The sequence below is a fragment of the Panthera leo genome, chromosome B3, assembly GCF_018350215.1.
Source record: "Panthera leo isolate Ple1 chromosome B3, P.leo_Ple1_pat1.1, whole genome shotgun sequence".
Taxonomy (NCBI): Eukaryota; Metazoa; Chordata; class Mammalia; order Carnivora; family Felidae; genus Panthera; species Panthera leo.
Window position 1 is genome coordinate 3,190,527 of NC_056684.1, and position 20,083 is coordinate 3,210,609.

The 20,083-nt window shown below is 41.9% G+C and overlaps 1 protein-coding gene across 1 annotated transcript in view; it reads right to left on the reverse strand.

Annotated features, from left to right (window-relative positions):
• Positions 1-20,083, reverse strand: part of ADAMTSL3 (ADAMTS like 3) — a 347,575-nt gene that overhangs the window by 204,363 nt on the left and 123,129 nt on the right. The window contains exons 5-6 of the mRNA XM_042940846.1: positions 11,922-11,967; positions 1,877-2,113 (exon numbers count right to left, since the gene is read on the reverse strand). Coding sequence (XP_042796780.1) covers positions 1,877-2,113; positions 11,922-11,967 — 283 coding nt within the window. The remainder of the gene's footprint in view (positions 1-1,876; positions 2,114-11,921; positions 11,968-20,083) is intronic.

Here is a 20,083-nt window from a genome sequence, read left to right on the forward strand (position 1 = left end):
CTTGAAAAAAATTAAAAGATAATAAAGAAATATTATAAACAATTCTTTGCCTACAAGTTTGTTAACCTAGATAACACGGACCAATTCCTTGAAAGACACAATCAGCCAAAACTCACACAAGGAGAAAAAGACAATCTGAATGAGTCTCTATCTATCAAAGATATTTAAGCGATAATTAATAGCCTTCTAAAGCAAAAAGCACCAGGCACAGATGGGTTTATTGGTGAATTCCACCAAGAATTTAAGAAAGAAATTATACCAAATCTCTACAATCTCTTCCAGAAAACAGAAGAAGAGAGAGTACTTTTTAACTCATCCTATGTGGATAGCGTTACCATGAATGCCAAAACCAGACAAAGATGTTAGAAGAAAACCGCAGGCCAACATCTCTCGTGAAAATAAATGTACTCCCTAACAAAAAGGCAAGCCAGGATCATGGATTTCAACATCAATGCAATGATAAGTCATTGAGGGATTTCAGTCGGTGAGTGGCAAGTTCTTAAAATGAAACTCTGTCTTACCTTTCAAAGCAATCACTTGGGCTGCTGTGTGGATAATGGACCTGAGGGGGACTGTGGTAGAAGCTGGGAGATCAGGAGAGAAGGCCGGTGATGGCTGAGGTCAGAGGTGACAGAGGCTTAGACTAAGAAAGAAGTCATGCAGGCAGTGATGGCAGATTCAAAACAAGACATTGAAGGCAGAATGACAACGGGTGAGATGCGTGTGTTGGAAGAGGAGAATCAGGAACGACTCCAAATTTTGCGGAGGCCAGTTTCTAGATAAGCGGATGGAGGAAAGAGAAGCTACTTTGAATGGCACGATCATGGGTGGTCTCTGTGATGTCTGAGAGGGCTGGTAGTGTCTACACTTGGTGGGTGGTTAGGCTGCTCATTTGCTGTTATTAATACTGTTTTTGTTACCAACATAATAGGGTAGATGGAATACTGCACGTGCATTATTTTAAAATATTTTTCCAGAGATTAAGGGAACAGCCTGGAAGCCGAGGAGGGGATAGGTGTCAGTTCCATGCATCACAGCTTTGCAAACTCTACTCTGAAAAACCTGCTGGAATGCATTCATGCTAAATTTGCAGGAGATAAATCACGCTCCCAAAGACCCAAGGCAATAAATTAACTTAAAAAAATTTTTTTAATGTTTATTTATTTTTGACAGAGAGAGAGAGAGAGAGAGAGAGAGAGAGAGAGAGAGACAGAGCATGAGCGGGGGAGGGGCAGAGAGAGAGGGAGACACAAAATGGGAAGCAGGCTCCAGGCTCTGAGCTGTCAGCACAGAGCCCGACGTGGGGCTCGAACTCACAGACCGTGAGATCATGACCTGAGCTGAAGTCGGACGCTCAACCGACTGAGCCATCCAGGTGCCCTGACAATAAATTAACTTTAAGAAAACAATGAGTTAAAAGGCTCTAAGAACCTACCGAGGTTACCCTTCCAAGGTAAAGGTTCTCAACATGGGATCCCTGGACCAGCATCATCAGCATCTCCCTGTGAACTTATTAGAAATGCAAATTATCAGGCTCCAGCCCAGAACTACTGGCTCAGAAACTCTGGGCAGGGGCCCAGCACCCTGTGTTTTAACAAGTTCTTCAGGGTGATTCTGACGAATTTTCTAGTTGGAGAAACCACTGACCTAGAGGAGTTGTAAGATGTCATATATTGCAATCTTTTGATTCTACGTGGACAAGGTCTACACTCTTTTCAATAAGTACCACATAATTTAAAGGCAAGTAATCCTCTCTAAAATATTTTTTGCGTGAAAATTATCAAAGACACTATTCCACCTGCATGAACAAAAGTAAAGAAACGAGTCTCCGTCTTGAGAGTGGGCGTGGCCCCTCCTGGCAGCAGGTGTGGCTTACCTGGCAAATACCGCTGATACACATGTCCAGAGAGTCCGTGTTGCAGCGAGTTCCATCCAGTACCTTGGGTGCCAGCTCCACTACCAAGTTCTGTCCCCGTGCGTGACACTTGAGCGCGCAGGGGGCAGCAGGATCGTTGTATCGTGGAAGCCATTCATAATAACGCCCCTGATACTGGACGTCATTGTAGGCGGAGCACTGCTGGGCTCTGAAGTCTTCTGCATCAGGAGGGCAGTCCTGGAAGCAGAGAAGAAAGGCCACGTGCACATCAGTCAGGGAGATAAGCCAACAGGGGGCTGAACAAGTTTCCAAGAGATCTCACGAGCCCAGATCCCACCATGTGCCTCTCACCTTGGAGTCCCGTCATTTCTTCCATTGTCCTTTCAAACTCAAGACCGAATCTATAGCTGTGGAGTTCTACTAGGAGCTCCGTGATAATGAAGACAATATTTATTCTGATCACTCTTCCACCCAGGTATTTTTTCCCCCAAATAATTAAAGCCCATCATATTTAAATGCCAAATTTTGCTCTGTTTTAACCACCTCGGGTATAAGTTTTTAAACGCGTTACACGGTCATCTTCTTCTTGAAACAAGGGACGCGTAACGCTTTTAATTCTTCCAGGTGACTCAAGGTCTTTATAGGGAACATTAATTATCATCCGTGCCCTCAAGAACCATTTCAGCATGAAGGATTACTTGGCCCTTACTTTAACTGGCCCCCAAAGCCTTGTGTTTTGTGAGAATTTGTGTTTGTTTCTTTGTTTCTGCTTGTTGTGATTGTCGTTTAATTCATGTGCCTTTCTTCCCTTTTGGGGGGAAGGAGGCAAGGGGTGGGCAGTCACTGCTCTTCTCTAGAACCTGGTGCCTGCCTTCAAATGGATCTACGATGGAAAGATAAACACAGGCTTTTCAATTTCTGTCTACAACAACAGCAAGGAAATTCTAAGTAAATGCTCCGGGGAGCTCTGATAATAATAGTAAAAAGTGTCTGGGCAAGGCTTGATGACTCAGAAATCTTTTTTACTTAATTACTAATCCCTCCCATCTGCTATTTCCAAAGCCAGATGCTGGCTGAAAAAATGTTACTTTAATCTTCAAAGCTGAGCATAAACTTCCCAATTGATGGGAATTAATTAATCCTATACTAATTTTCCCAGTTAAAAAAGAACAGACACAGAAAGGCATTATTTTATATATTTTTTTCTTGTTACAAAAGTAATCAATGGCCCTTATAAAAACTTTTGACAAATAGTTTTTATGGAAAAAAAAAACATAAACAACAAAGTTTCTGGTACCTAAATCTTTACACAAATCCTTGATGATTCCCCAGAAACCAACTTCTGGAAATAAAATTTCTGAGAAAAAGGGTGTGTTTCATGAGCTTTTCAAAATATGGCCAAATTGCCCTCCAGGAATTTCCCTCCTTATTATCACCAGGATCCATAAATTCCCTTTTTCTCTGTCTCTCTTCTCAGCTTGGATATTGTCATTTTCTAAACATTTTCCAATCGTCCGTGTTCAATAGCATTTCATTGCTTGAATTTGCATTTCCTCTCATTATTTAGGTCTGATAGCTTTCATGTTTATTTGCCTTTTGTATCCATTCTTCAAACATTTCTTGTTTTCTCGCCTTCATTTGTCTAGTGGGATGTTTGCCTTTTTATTATTTTTAACAGACAAAACTATCAACTTTCCTGATGAGGTTATCAACTCCATCATTTTATACTGGAAATATTTTTCCCATTTGATTTTGGTTTTGGTGCTTTGTAAGTCAAGAAACTCTATGTCTCATGTAGTCAGTTCTATTAATATTTCCCTCTACATCTTCTTCCCTCATTCATGAGTTCAGAAATGCTTCCCACCCCCCACCTAAGAACAGATAGATACTGAAATGCACGTTTCTGGTTCCTTTCTAGTTTAGCAATGATATTTAACTCTTTGTTACGTCTGGAATTTCCTTTGATGGACGGTATAAGGTAGAAACCTAACTTTATTTTTTCTACAAACAGTTATTAATAAGTTATCAGGCAGGATCTTAAAATATGACTTCTTTCATTTCTCCCCTTTTTACTACTTGACTTTTGTGTCTTACGGTGTTTATGCCTTTGGCCTTCATAATCTGCTTCAAGTCCTTTTTGGAAGTAGGTAGGGAATAAATAAAATATAATAAATAAACTTCCCCTGGGCTTAGTTGTATTAGTTTGCTGTGAATCATTCCAAAATCCTGGGATGTAGGGTATCCACATTTTTCCTGTTTCAGCAAGATTAAACCTAAACACAGGTCACATGGATGGAAGAGTCAAACTGAAGACTGGACGCGGTTGACCTTTCTCTCTTGAAATGTGTTTTCTAGCTGGCCCCAAGGAAGATAATCAGTTGATAAAATTATATGGCCTCCCTTCTCCCTAACCATGGCCAGTCTTCTCTGTATCTGACTCTTTGAAACCCATGCCAAAGGATGTAAGAGAGCAGAGTGAAAACGATTTCCCTTGCATTAGGCTCACTGGTGTGGCAAGCATGCTTTAGGGACTGAAATTTCTTGCTGTCTGACTCCTGACTGCCTTCGACACCATAAACCAATGAAGTTTCCCAAAATCAACAAGGCTTAATTAACAGACAGCCTAAGATGCCAGCCTACAGTTAGTCCTCGCTGAAAGGGTGACCAGGTTCGGACAAGGGACCCAGCCTCCTTGGCCACAGCTGATTATCGGAGGCAAACACCTGGTCCAGGCCAGGAATTTGGGATGGCAACAGAAGAGCCAGAGCTGAGGACTCCCATGGCTGTGGGGCGGGGCTAGCCGTCTCTTTCATGAGATGCCTGCTGAAGTGAAGCCAGCCAGTTCCCACAGCAAAGAAGAATGCACCAGACACGAAAGAAGGAAGGCTGACAAACCAGGTATTTCACCAGGAGTACATAACCTGGGTTTCTCACTGTCTGATTCCTGGGGCCAGGCCCTCAAGGTGTGCTGATACCCAAATTCCAGTAAATATCCGCACATCCATCCAGTGAATCCCATTTTTCTTGAGCTAATTAGAGTGGCCTCCGTTCCTGGCAAATGACGATCCTGATGTAGAAAGACACCCTTGTACCTGCATCGCGCTCTCTAGTTTATCAGGGATCATCACTCACATTCTTTCTTTACCACCACCCTTTGACGGAGGTGGGTCAGAATTATCATTTCCTTCATTTTAGAAATGGAGACAACTGTGATCTAAGAAGTCTTCGGTCACTAGTCCAAAGACACACAGCTAGAATATGACACGGCCGAGACTGATTCCCAACGTAACAAGCATTCCATTATATGATACCACTTTCTGGTAATCTTGGGAGACATTGATGATTTACATTAAATGCTTCCTTTTACTTGGCATTCTTCCAGTGTCCACAGTAAGCCTGTCTGGTCGGCTTCAGCTGGGTTCCCTGCCCTGGTGCAAGACAATGTAGGGATTCTTGTGTCTTCAGTAGTTTAGCTGACCTTTAGGAAGCTTGAATGCTAACCATTCTTAGGGATTTCCCTAAGAAGCATTTCTCCCTATCAGTTAAGATAACACGTTTATTAAGTATACTTTATGGGTTTTGCATACGTTACATACCATGGACAACATAAAACAATAACCCACCGTTGTCATTTAGAGAGCTTGTAATCTTGGAGATGTAGCATCCACATGCATGAAATACACTGGTGCATTGTTTGTATTTATAGATTCATAAGTACAGCTTTGCAATGAAAGCAATAAAATTGTTGTCCAAGTGTTAAATGAAAACTTGACTGAGTGGAATAAGTAAAGAAGAGATCCTACATTGGGAAGACTGGACTCAAACAGGAGTAGGCAGCCAGACTGAAAAGCACAGAAAAGGAGAAGGAGGAGGAGGACAGAGATTAGGAGGAGAAGAGGAAGAAGGAGAGGAAGGAGGACAAAACGGGTAACAACTAGGGCGCCTGGGTGGCGCAGTCGGTTGAGCGTCCGACTTCAGCCAGGTCACGATCTCACGGTCCGTGAGTTCGAGCCCCGCGTCAGGCTCTGGGCTGATGGCTCGGAGCCTGGAGCCTGTTTCCGATTCTGTGTCTCCCTCTCTCTCTGTCCCTCCCCCGTTCATGCTCTGTCTCTCTCTGTCCCAAAAATAAATAAACGTTGAAAAAAAAAAAAAAAAAAAAAAAAAAACGGGTAACAACTAGCACCCATTCAAGGACCATCCTAAAGACAGAGATTTCTTCTCCCTCCTAAAGCTATGAAAATACATAAACCATTCTCATGGGCAACTGAGGGAGAAATGCCAAGACAGGGAGATTACCTAAGACACACAGCATTTTTATGCAAAAGAGATAGACCATTACCTAGGGGATGATTTATATAATAGGACTGAACCAAGCTTTAATTTGGATTATATATTTAGGTAATTCTTCCCAGATAACCAGTGAGCAGGGACTTAGGGGAAATGCGATTTCTGTTGTAAGCAAATTTTAAAATTTTATTTTGTCTTCATATCCAAGCTGTACTAGCTGTACTAGGAGGTAAATTTGGGGATCCTGTTATATAACCGATGCCAAAATTTCCAGCCCGGAAATAAATTACTGCGAGTGACCATTATAAAAAGCCACAGTTAGCAAATGACGCGTCATGGAAAAACGATATTTCAGATGAGATTTAAGGGACGGCATGATGTCAACGGGACAACACGCAGGAAACTACAAAAGCGACAGAGAAACAGCAGAAATACATTTAGTGGCTATGAGAGACAGGGAACGGACTTGTCCAGTGAGGGTAGAAGTGACGAGCTCCATACGGAAAAGTCTAACCAGCTTCCGGAGGTCCCTGAAAGCAAGTGAGGGGAATTAAAAGCAATAAGGATTCACGGAGGGGACTGGCACAGAAAACATGGCATTTTAGGAGGGCCGGTGTGATGGCCGATGGACGGGGGTAGGAGCCGCGACAATAGAAAGCAAAGAACACCTCTAAGGGGAAACCGCCAGAAATTAGCCATCCATAGGACCCATGGTATGAAGAGTCTCTCGAGGGTCACATCAAATGTTGCCTCTTCTAGGGGCGCCTGGGTGGCTCAGTCGGTTGAGCGTCCGACTTCAGCTCAGGTCAGGATCTCGCGGTCCGTGAGTTTGAGCCCCGCGTTGGGCTCTGGGCTGATGGCTCCGAGCCTGGAGCCGGTTTCAGATTCTTTGTCTCCCTCTCTCTGACCCTCCCCCATTCATGCTCTGTCTCTGTCTCAAAAATAAATAAACGTTAAAAAAAAATTTAATAAAAAAAAAATGTTGCCTCTTCTAGGGGCACCTGGGTGGCTCAGTCGGTTAAGCGTCCGACTTCAGCTCAGGTCACCATCTCGCGGTCCGTGAGTTCGAGCCCCGCGTCGGGCTCTGGGCTGATGGCTCAGAGCCTGGAGCCTGCTTCCGATTCTGTGTCTCCCTCTCTCTCTGCCCCTCCCCTGTTCATGCTCTGTCTCTCTCTGTCTCAAAAATAAATAAACGTTAAAAAAAAATTTTAATAACAAAAAAATGTTGCCTCGTCTAGAAAGCCACCAGGGACCCCACGGTGCAGAGTTAACCATTTCTCCCCATCTGCGCTCACAGAAAAATGCGCTCATGCTTGCAAAACCACTCTCACCCAATTATGATAGACTCATTTTTGAAGGTATTTTCCCTTTGCCCTCTTCCAGCATTGCCTTTGGTACCATACACCCTGGTATAAAAAACGAGTAGTCAAATTCAAGTATTAGAACTCCTTGCTGACGCATATGACTTCCTTTGGACAGTCTCCACTGGCTCTGGGATATGCCTGATAAGGAAAACTCTCTCCCGAGGCCCCAGGGGCCTGGCCCTGGCTGTGAGGGTCTTTGCTGATCACGACTGGAGGGTTATCTATGAAGACAGCAGGTAGCTGGGATTAGGGGATGCTCCCCTAATCCTACAGGCCCTCAGCCCAAAGCACCATGTTCCCTGACAGAACGAAGCCAGGGAGAGCCGCAGAACCACAGCCTGATTTTTCAGGGGGGAGCAGTGTGGTCCTCATTTCCTGGCCATGCCTCCTGTTCCTGTACACGGGGAGTGGAATCTCTCCTTCTAGGGCCTCTGATGTGTGTGCCGAATGCATCCACACTTCATAACGAAAGGATATTCGATCTTCGAGTGCCTGGAGCCTGTCGTTCTCAGGTATCTTCTACTGAAGTGGGCACAAGTCAGGAACGCGGCTGTCGGGGTCCGTCTGCATCAAGCCAGATCCTCCCCTGTGCCGGGGACCCCCTGGGCCACTGAAGTGGAAAGCTCATGCCACGGAGGGCTTCATTTCCATGACTTCCCTCAGTTGCTTCTCCTCGTCCTTTCTCTGCTGTTCCCTGATCTCTGTCCCTGGTCGACTGTGAATCTTCAGGAGGTCTCTCCTGCAGCTTCTGTAACGGTGTCTGAAAGGGGAACGTTCTGGCAAGTGCCCCTGCCAGTCAGTCATGTGTTAGTGGGTCGGGAAAAGCAGCCATGTCTTAAACCACCGTCTGTAGTGTTATCCCATCCCCTAACAAAGCTCAAGACCTTTCAGGCTCCTTTCCAAGAGGCAGGCTGGTGTAGCAGAGTGCTTAACGCTGGCACTCCAGAGCCTGGGGGTGGACTGCCTGGGGTTCAATTCAGCTCTGTGACCTTGGGCAGGTTACCTAAATCTCCTCCTGTGTATGAGTGGATATAAAAATAATACCTACTTTGTAGAGATGCCATGAGGACTATCATGGGTTTGTTCGTGGTCAGGCACTTAGAGTAATGCCTGCACTTAGGAAGTACTTAATAAGTGTGATCTATTATTATTATTATTATTATTATTATTATTATCATTATCATTATTAGTGATTTTTGCTAACAGTTAAAAAGCTTGTACACATAGATGACAAACTCTGTGGTTCTGAGGCTGAGAGCTTGAGGCTTCAGACAAGGAGGAACAGAAGTACAAGCCATCTCCGGGATGGGATGGAACAGTAGGTCCCTGGGGCTCACTGGCAGTGACCTCTGATCGCCCATGGAGTAGGCTTCCCTGATCACTGAGATGGTGAGGTCCCTCCGGTGGGAATGGGAGGTCTCGCAGCCCGATGGGATAGGCTCTCAGGCACCAGAGCTATAGGTGTGGACATCTCTGAACCACAAGGCAAATCTCCCTCATAAGAGGGCTTCATCATGGAATCACAAAAGGCAGCTTCCTTCAGAAAAGCGGGTGACGGGCCCCATCTCCAGGGACACGGGAAGCCACTGGCTGCGGTGCCAGCATGGCCGGCCTTCAGCCGGGACACTGAATGACAGCGAGAAGCTGGGGTGCACTGATGGGAGCCCGGTTCCCTCTCTCCTGGAGGTAGGTCACAGACTGGTCCCCCTCCTGCCCTCTGCACCACCCTGCGCAACACAGAGGTGGCGATTTCAAAAGGGAGAGTCTAAACCCCAATTAACAAAGCAGGAGGCAGGGCACCTGAGTGGTTGGGGCAGTCAAGCATCCAACTCTTGATTTCGGCTCAGGTCACGATCTCACAGTTCATGGGATCGCGCCCCACACTGGGCTCTGCGCTGACAGCACGGAGCCTGCTCGGGATTCCGTCTCTCCCTCTCTCTGCCTCTTCCCTACTGGTGCTCTCACCGTCTCTCTCAAAATAAATAAATAAACATAAAAAAAAAAAAAATAAAGCAGGAAGCAACTCCAGAAAAGATGGGACTATCTTTGTGCCCCGAGTTCACGGGGTTACTTCATTTATGGCACTTGACCTCCTTGTGACGTTTCCATGTATATTCCCAGGAACGTACTGTATATCTCTCCTGCGAAGGAACAGACTCCTTAGAGATCCCCAGCAGCTGGGGCTGCACAGACCCCCTGTGGTCTGCAGGAGGACTTGAGCATGCACGACTGCACCCCACGGCCGTGAAGGACCTGCCACAACCCCCCTTCCTTGCCTAAAAGGAATTCGGTGAAAAACTCTGAGCTTGCAATGGCAGGCATGGAGATTAACACCACATTCTTATGAAATCTCTGTAAGGACTCCAACGCTGAGAACGACAAGGAGCAACATTGACACTGCTCTCCTCTCTGCTGGTCACCACCTTCTACACATGTATTTCTCCCCAGCCTAGAAGGTGGTAAAGGTTCCTGCAGGATCCTCCCAGAGGGGCCCTCAGTTAGAGACCACAGGGACCCCCCAAGTCCCACGGAGCCTCAGGGGCATGGGATCTTCACTCGAGTGCACCAAAGTCCTAGCCCTTGTACCTGATATGTGGTAGGCTGTAGTAGATTACGTTGTGTGCCCACATTGTATGACCGACACTCCCAGACCTTCGTAACACTTGTGTTGAAGAAGATGCCTTCTTGGAATTCGCGAGAGCACAGAGCACACACAGACACGCACGCACGCAGAGACCCAAGAATGAAATCTCAAACTGCAACACCTTGATCTGGGCGTTTAAAATGAATTCTCCTAGGGGCGCCTAGATGGCTCAGTTGGTTGAGCGCCCAACACTTGATTTGAGATCATGTCATGATCCCAGGGCTGCAGGATTGAGCCCCACATCGGCCTCTGCGCTTAGTGTAGAGCCTACTTAAGATTCTCTCTCTCTCTCTCTCTCTCTCTCTCTCAAAAAAAACCCCTAAATACAAAAAACAATTTAAAAACATAGGCACCCAGGCAAAAGGCAGTAGACCTAACCGCCTCTTAGATAAAACCCTGAGGTTGTTAATGAATTCACATGCTTGTATAGGAGACAATCCTAGACTGGGTTTGCACCCACGTGCCCACCTTTGTGCCGAGGTCAATCTCTCTGCCTTTGGTGCCCCAACCTGGACCTCAGCTCATTGAATTAAGCATCATGCACACGTGTGTGTCCCGGTTCCTTGGACCCCTATCTGGTCGTAGGACATGTGAAATCTATTTGCTTTGTCACCCAAAATTTCTCTGAGGATATAATGGACACCAATCTGGCCGCCCAAGGCCTGAGTGATATTGGAGTTTGCCCAATAAATAAGTGCCCATGTTTCTCACTTAAATTTGAAACCAGTTGTAAGAGAAAGAAAAACACTTCTGCTTGGTCACTGATAAAAACCGCCACATGGCTGAGCCCCGCAGTCAGAAGGTCTCACTCACACTGTGTGCCCAGGGCTGCTCCCCCAGGAAAAGTTTTGGTCTGCGGAAGACAAGCACTCAGACAGGACTTCTGTCTCACACTGGCCCAGGACAGAGAAGAGAGAGACAGGGACAAAGCCCCAGTGAGTAAAATTTTTTAAATAAATTAATCACAACCAACGGAGGAAAATGGACTTACAGAAAATCTAAATCTCACTTAGATTTCCATATTCTCATAGTTTCCTTTTATTTCCCTTCATTTTGATTTGGGTATATATCACTAACAAGGGAAATGTTTTAAGTGGAAATAGGATTGGTTCCTCTGGTATCTATTTTGCATTTTCAGATCTGTCAAGCAAAATGTTTGCATTTTGTTTTTAAGTGCTCAGCGTTGTAGAATAAGAGTGAGGTTTCTAAACCCATCCCTATGTGGGATTTTCTTGCATCACCTATAGAGCGCTCTTAACACATTTTGCAGTGGGCGGGACAGGTGGTTTGGAGCAGGGAAAGGAAGCAGAGACCGGTTCAAGTCTGTGCTCTTCCTTTGAGACCCTTGGAAAATAATTTTACTTCTCTCAGCCCCAGGCCCCTCATTTGCAAAAAAGAAATAACCACACCTCATCTGCCTACATCTCAGAGACAGTGTGAAGGTCCAATGACATACCGTACCTAAAAGCACTTTGAACTTTGAAGGTGTTTTACAGGTATTAGGTATTGTTTCGATAAATTCAGAAATTATTAAATACTTGCCAAATAAGTTTATACATTTGAAATAGCCTCAAAAGGTAGTAGAAATGGAAAGCACGAGATATACAAAAATCTGTTGTCAATTAAAAAATACTTAAATTTTCCACAAAGGGTACCAAGAAGCCATTAGCTTTATAGTACGCATTATAATATTCTAACTTAAAACATGAACTTATTTTATTGGATTATATATTTTTGTTATAGAACTTACATGGTTGCTGCACGTCTTGTATCGAATATTCTGCCCTTCGCAATTCCTAGAGGAAAAAAGGGGACAAAGAAATGATTTCATAGAAGTGGCAAGCAGCACAAAAGAAAAAAGGGAAGGGAAGGGAAGGGAAGGGAGAAAAAGAGAAAAGGAAAGAAAAGAAGAGAAAAGAAAAGGAAAGGAAAGGAAAGAAAAAAGAAAAAGAAAAAGAAAAGAAGGACAGAGAAGGAAGGAAGAGAGGGAGGGGGGGAGGGGAGGGGAAGGGAAGGGAAGGGAAGGGAAGGGAAGGGAAGGGAAGGGAAGGGAAGGGAAGGGAGAAAAAGAGAAAAGGAAAGAAAAGGAAAGAAGAGAAAAGGAAAGGAAAGAAAAAAAAAGAAAAGGAAAGGAAAGGAAAGGAAAGGAAAGGAAAGGAAAGGAAAGGAAAGGAAAGAAGGACGGAGAAGGAAGGAAGGGAGGGAGGGAGGGAGGAAGGGAGGGAGGGAGGGGAGGGAGGAAGGAAGGAAGAACAATAAATACAAGGTGATACCGATAAAACTTTTATTGTTCGTGTCACTTCAGAGATTCAAAGTTTAAATTCTAACAAATAACTTTCAGAAATCAGGAGGGCAAAAAAGTTCCATGAAAGTGTCACTTTAAAGAGAGTGAATTCTTGAGCTGAATTAATGTCATGATATTACTTATGTGCAGTTTTTTCTCTGGGATCCATATGACCACTGAAATAAACGTGTGTGCATACTTCTGGGTTTTTTTTTTCTGTGAAAAAGAAGGGGAACTACGGGTAGAAGCATTTGGGCACCATGCCCCTCACTCACTGAAGCAACCTCAGTCAGCTATGCATTCCGTGACCTCCTTCTCCAATCAATACGGTGATCTCGGTGAGAAATCTGCTTGAGGCGATGCCTCCACTTCTGATTTCGACTACTGGCCTTACTAAATGGATACTACGAAATAGGGTCCGGGGGCTTTGTCGGGAAACCAGTACCGTAGGGTCTGAAGTCACATACAGGTTTGAGAATCCTCTAGAAAGGCTCACCGCGTACCATATCCTCCCCTCCAGCCACTGGTTCTAGAACTTTGCCACTCATTCTCTGAGCAGATTTTTCCTTGGATGTTTGGAGTTCCCTGTGGCAGGAACTTTCCCCAGTCAGAGCTCGCTGGTCTATAGTTTATATTAACTCCTTAAAGTTATCCGATCCACTAATGGCACCTCTCCCAATTTTTCAATTACGTGTTTTTACCTTTGGTATTCCTGGTCAGTTCAATGGCAGATTTGCAGCAAAGAAAGCCAACCACAGGCTTCACTCATCACCTTGTGTTAAAAGTCAACTGATACTATTTCAATTGTTTTAAAATATTTAGCCCTAGAAGAAGAGAAATCTTTACCAAGTGGATCTGATTTTTTGCTGGTATGGCTTAAATAAGAGCCTATACGAAATGATTCACAATCTGTTTCAGCAATATCCAATTCATGGCACACGCTGACGATTCTATTTTTATTGATTACAAAAAGAGTAAGTGAACACTAATAACATGCCAAGAAGTATAAAGGAGGATAATCGATCTTTCCAAATCCCATCACCAAGATTTACACTCTCCATATTTTGGCATCCAATCATCCAGTATTTCTGCATGATTTACTGACAGATGTGAAAGCATACTACTAATTCAACTTTGGATTAGTTTTGATCTAAGATAGCAAACATTCCTCCCACTTGACTACGAATTCTTTGAAGAAAATCTTTTAATAACTACATAAAAGTCCATTATGCAGACATTACACTTTTTATAGTTTTGAATTTAAAATTTTCTTAACTGTGGTAAAATCCACATAACACAAATTTACATCTTAACCATTTTTAGGTATACAACTCAGCATTAAGTATATCCATATTGTAGTACAAACATTACCTTTCACGGTTATTTATGCTGCCTCCTTTCCCCCCTGTAGTTTTTAAATTTACATACAGTGAAATTCACTTTGGAGGGGGGGGGGCGGTGTACAATTTTATGAGGTTTTACATATCCACCCTCCCCCTGACTCATTTGCTTTTCACGTAGTGATTATTTTGTATTTTATTATGTCTCCTGATTTTTGATCCCGCTTTTCACTTTTCCTTCCTTTGCCATCCTTCTCAAACTGCCCCTTCCCCACTTATGTCTCATATCATATTCACGTTCCTTTCTGTTGCATTTGCAGAATGTACCCCTAATGGAAGTGAGAAGGCGTATGGGAGGAAGTCTGGGGGTGAAAAAATAAAAGCATCATAGCTGCCTCCGAAAGCATTATCTACATGATAGTTAAATTTCTGAACTTGAAGGCAGACAAGGTATCCGATTAGTTGCCCCTTTTTAATGTAATTCTCATGACTTTGGGATGAGAACATCTTCCCAGATGTTACTGTAAAAGGCTGATCCAGTCTTGGTATTTTGTAACACTTCCTATATCCTTTTTTTGTGTGTCTTGTCACAGGTATATGGCTCTGAAATTTATTAAACCTTCAGTGAGGCTACATCAAACTTTAAATATTCAAGAAGCACCACACTGGGAGGCTGGCGGGAAAACAGTATTAGGGTGGAGAAGGCTCTCTCTTGGTCGAGGGGAAGTGACGCCATTCTCCTGGGAGACAACAGCTATGCCAGTGGACAAGGTCATGTACTTACATAACTTATTTCATTGTGCTTTTTATGTGTGGAAAAAAAGAAGAAAATAAATTACAGAAAAAGTGAAAGGGTAATTTAAAGTACTCTGTTTATTTTGGAAAGGCCCCGAATGAGGAAAGCAGCTAATAGATTAGGGAAGTGATAACCAAAACTTTTGAACCATGCTGACTTGGAACCCTAAAAAGCTTTTAATTCTCATTTCCAGAGAGCAGGAAAATGGCAAAGATACATTTTAAGAGAGTATCTGAATTGATCTAAATACTGATATACAAAAAATGTCAAAACTTAGGAAGCATGGAGTTTTCTCTAAAAGCGTTTTGGAACTTCAAAAAAATTATCCCAGATGCATTTTTCCCAACTGCTTGACTTCAGCCATTTAAATGAAAAACAAAATTACTTTTAGAAGAAGTTTAAAACTAAAAGGAAAGAGCCTATGAGGTGAAAACAGCTGATGATTGTGTCTCAGGTCTGCTGTGTGGCCCATATAGTCATGGTCCACACCCCACGGTCCCGATTATAAGCCTAGCATCCAGGAGGCATGAACTTGTACCCCAATTGGTGAGCCTGAAAATCTACATGTGAAACATCAGTGTATCTCCATTACAAATCCCACCACAACAGCAGCAAAATGGTATGGAAAGAGCATTTTACCGCATGAATTCTCAAAATATAAAGGACCATTCTGGATTCATCCTTCTCCAGCAACTTCTTACCAGGAAGTACTATGTACCAGGATGTGGGTATAAAGATAAAGATGCAGGGACACTATCTCTCAATTCCCCTAACACATCAGTAGTTTTATATATATATGTATATATATATATATATACACATATATATATATATTTTTTTTTTTTAACCCAACCATCTGGCCAACATTTTTAATGTTCTACCTAGCACACAGTAAACTCGCTGACTGGTCTCTATTGATGTGGCTTTGGTTACAATTTAGCATGAAAATGAATCACCACTTTATGAAACAGGCATAAAATGAAATGCAAGTTATTTTAAAGTTAAGGACACTGGAGTCCTAATTCCCCAAGCAGGAACCTGCCAGCTTATTCTGGAAATAATTCCTTTGGCCTGCAGCAACTGAGCTACAGAAATATTGCTTCCAAGTTTTTAATTTCATTCTAATTATTATATGCAAGAGCTAATGGTTATCAGGAGTATATGAAAATTCAAGAACATCATTTCACAATTATGTATTTTCTATCCATTACAACATTCATAACACCCTGAAATTGGAGATTTTTGAAGCCATAAATTTATGAATATATAAAAAACATATGTTGATTCCACATGAGGATACATTAAAAACATTAATAAAATTTCCCCGGAGTTTATAGCAGGATAATTTATTACATTCATTTGATGATATATCGACTCAAACACTAGTGTCTTAAAGACTGAGAAGCATGTGTCTGAAGAATAAAAATATATTAATTTTTTAAATAGTAGTTAACTTAAATCTGTGTTCCCCGTGGCTGGCAGTTGACTAGAATATCAAGTTACAAATTTCTGCAAGACAGACATTCTGGCTGGGGCACGCTTTGCAGTGCAAAAGAAATGACTGTGTATTTAAATATAATCAAAGTCTGAAAAAAAAATTATCCACAAAAAATAAATGAGCAAAAGAGCCACATTCATCCCCTTCCCTAAATCATGAATTTCAATAAGTGCCCCGATAACAACAGAGGGCACTGAAATGCTTTCAAAAGCTTTGGGATGGCTTTTTGTTTGATTTTGTATGTAACCACCTCCATATTCCTTTTCCAAGAAAAACTGACCACAGAGCTCAATATTCATGAAGACTTAACAACTCTCTAAGGCTGTTCTAGGATAAAGAGACCTGATAAGCTTTCCAAGGGAAGGAGGTTTCCTTCTCAATCACCTCGGAGTACTTTCAAAATGACAGTAAAAGTTCTTAATATGTGAGTGGGTCACGAGTGATTAGTTTGATGCTGCCTGAAAGACGGGGAGCAGGGATGAGTGAACTAGTAACAAATCCGCTGCAAATTTAATTTTTATGCAGAGAAATAACGTTGCTGTCCCCAGTTCTTATGGAAGACACGGAGTGAGTGGGTGCGCCGTCGGCCTGGCCCCATACCAGGAACCAAGCTGGAACAGGACATATATTGCCATGCATTTATCTTATATTTAATTCTCTCATTTAATTTTTTTTATGTTTTTCTAAAGTTTGTTTGTTGTTGTTGTTTTAAGAGGGAGGGAGGGGCAGACAGAGAGAGAAGCAGGCTCTGTGCCATCAGTACAGAGCCCGACATGGGGCTTGAACCCACAAACTCTGAGATCATGACCTGAGCCAAAATCAAGAGTTGGGTGCTTAACCAACTGAGTCACCCAGGCACCCCCCCATTTAATTTTTTTAATATTTGATTAGGATCTTTTTAGCCTGACCTATTTTTTTCAAATTAGATGAGCTCAGGGAATAAACAAATGTGGAGATTCTCAGGCCTAAGAGCAAGTTTCAGAATACAGATTAAGATTTGTGCATAAATAAACTAAAAAAAAAAAAAAAAACCAAACATTAAAATCCTTAAAAAAATAAAAAAAAAAATAAGCAAGTACTACTTTGGAGATGGGCACTCAAAACATAGTAGCAATATTTAGGGTTGAATTGTTTTGTGTTCTTACAAGTATTTTATTATGAAATGTTTTAAGCCCACAATAAAAGAATGATACAAACTCATACATACACCAGCAAGCTTCATCATTTCTTAAAGTGTTCTTCAGATTTATTTATCACTTATTTATCTATCTATCTAATCTATCTATAGTAGGTATCTATCTATCATCCATCCATCTTATCTATCTAATCTATCTATAGTAGGCATCTATCTATCTATCTATCTATCTATCTATCTATCTATCTATCTATCTTAGTTTAAAGTAGGCTTCATGCCCAGTGTGGAGCCCAACGAGGGACTTGAATTTACAACCCTGAGATCAAGAGTCAGACGCTCGGCTGACTGAGCCACCCAGGTGCCTCTCTTTGGATTTATTTTTGAGAAATCTATCATTACAAATATGGGGGATGCTCTCTGCCAATCCTCCTCAATCCTATTTCCCTGCCTCCCTCTGCAGAGACAACTAAGTAAATGGTATCACAGTGTGTATAATCTTCCACAGCTTGATTTTTAAAATTTGTATAGACACTATGTTCTTGAAAATATCTACGTGGATAGATGCAACTCTAATTTATTTGTTTTTATGGTTCCATAGTAACCCAATGTATAAATACACCACCATTAATTTATCAATTCTTTTTATTTTCTATTGACCAATTTTCCTAAAGTTTTTGAAGATTCTGCAATAAGCAATCTCACACAACCACCTTAGGCATATCTGCATGTATTTCTCTGGGATATATACCTGCGTGGGACCGCCCTGTTGTGGGCATTTATAGCTTCACTGCTACTAGATATTGACAAACTGCTCTTTAAAGTGAGAATACTATGGGGCACCTGGGTGGCTCAGTCGGTTAAGCGTCCGACTTCGGCTCAGGTCATGATCTCGCGGTCCGTGAGTTCGAGCCCCCCGTCAGGCTCTGTGCTGATGGCTCAGAGCCTGGAGCCTGCTTCCGATTCTGTGTCTCCCTCTCTCTCTGCCCCTCCCCCATTCATGCTCTGTCTCTCTCTGTCTCAAAAATAAATAAACGTTAAAAAAAAATAAAGTGAGAATACTAATTTTCACCCCAGTTTGTAGCACAAAAAGGTTCTAGCTTTTACAAACCTAGGTCAATATTCGGCATTTTATTTTATTTTATCTTAATTTATTTTGAGAGAGAAAGCAAGCAGGGGAGGGACAAGAAGAGAGGGAGACAGAATCCCAAGCAGGCTCCACACTGTCAGCACAGAGTCCAATGCAGGGCTTGAACTCACAAACCATGAGATCATGACCTGAGCCAAACTCAAGAATCAGATGCTTAATCAATTAAAGCCACCTAGGCACCCCAATATTTGGCATTTAAAAACTTATAAAGTTTTTCCCAATACGAAGAACATAAAATATCTCACTTTGTATTCTTTTGCATCTTTTTGGTAATGAGGTTAATTTTGTCATTTGTTTTTGACGATGCAGAATTTCCCATTCACACCCTTTCTTCATTTTTCTACAGCTTTGGTTTCGGTTTACTGTTAAGTAGAAGTTATTTAAATATTTCAGACACTAGTCCCTTATTGGCTATATTCACTGTCAAGAGCCTCGTACTCTAGGCTTTTCTTCTGGCTTATAGTACATTTTTATGATACAGAAGTGCTTGTGTGGTGTGCTTGAATTTATCAATATTTTCCTTTGTAACTTAAACTCTTTGTATCTTAATTAAGGAATCATTCACTACCCAGAGATCATAAAGACATTCTCTGGTATTTTCTTCTAAATGTTTTCAAGCTTTGCTTTTCATACGTAGACTCTAACAAACCTAGAATGTATTTTTTATGTGCATTGACATTTTCTAATATTTTCCCTTTGTATATCAATAATCATAGGTGATCCCCATATATTGAATATCCACCCTTTCTCCACAAATTTTTAATGCCACCTCTAATATATAGCAAACTTCCATATATGCGTGTTTTTGTTTCTTGCATCTCCATTTTGCTATATTTCATTACATTTTGCTATTACTTGTGCCTCGGCTACTACTGTAGTTAAATATTTTAAATTTTAGTATCGGGGCAAGTTGCTCATTCTGTTGTTTGAAAAACTGTTTTCACTACCTTCGCATTTCCATTTGATTCTTTTTTTTTTTAATTTTTTAAACATTTATTCATTTTTGAGAAACAGAGCGCAAACAGAAGAGAGTCAGAGAGAGAGGTAGACACAGAATCCGAAGCAGGCTCCAGGCTACGAGTTGTCAGCACAGAGCCCGATGCGGAGCTTGAACCCACGAACCACGAGATCATGACCTGGGCCGAAGTCAGACGCCCAACTGACTGAGCCACCCAGGTGCCCCTCCGTTTGATTCTTAGAATTGGTATTACACTTAATTTAAAGATTAATTTTAGGGGGAAAGTTGGCATTTTTATGATGTGACTTTCTATTTATGAACATATTACATCTCACCATTTATTTAGATGAGACTTTAACTTTTTCAAAAAGGTCTTGTACATCTACTGAATATTTTACAAGGTACCTTATATTTTGTTAGTAGTATAAATGGCATCTTTTTGAAATTTTGCTTTCTTGGTTCTTGCTACTATACAAGAATACAGTTGTTATGTGTACATTAATCTTGTTTCCAGTAATGGGACCCTTATTAGTCCTATTTTTTTAATGTGGAGATATTCTTAGATGTTCTCTTAGACAATCAGGTAGTCTCTGAATCATGAGAACTTTATTTCTTCCTTTCTAATTCTTATACTAATAAGTATTTCCAATACTTTGTATTTCTTTTTCTTGCCTTATTACACTGACTAGGACCCCAAATACAATAACAAATACAAACAATGACAGCCAAGCATTCTTATTTTATACCTAATATC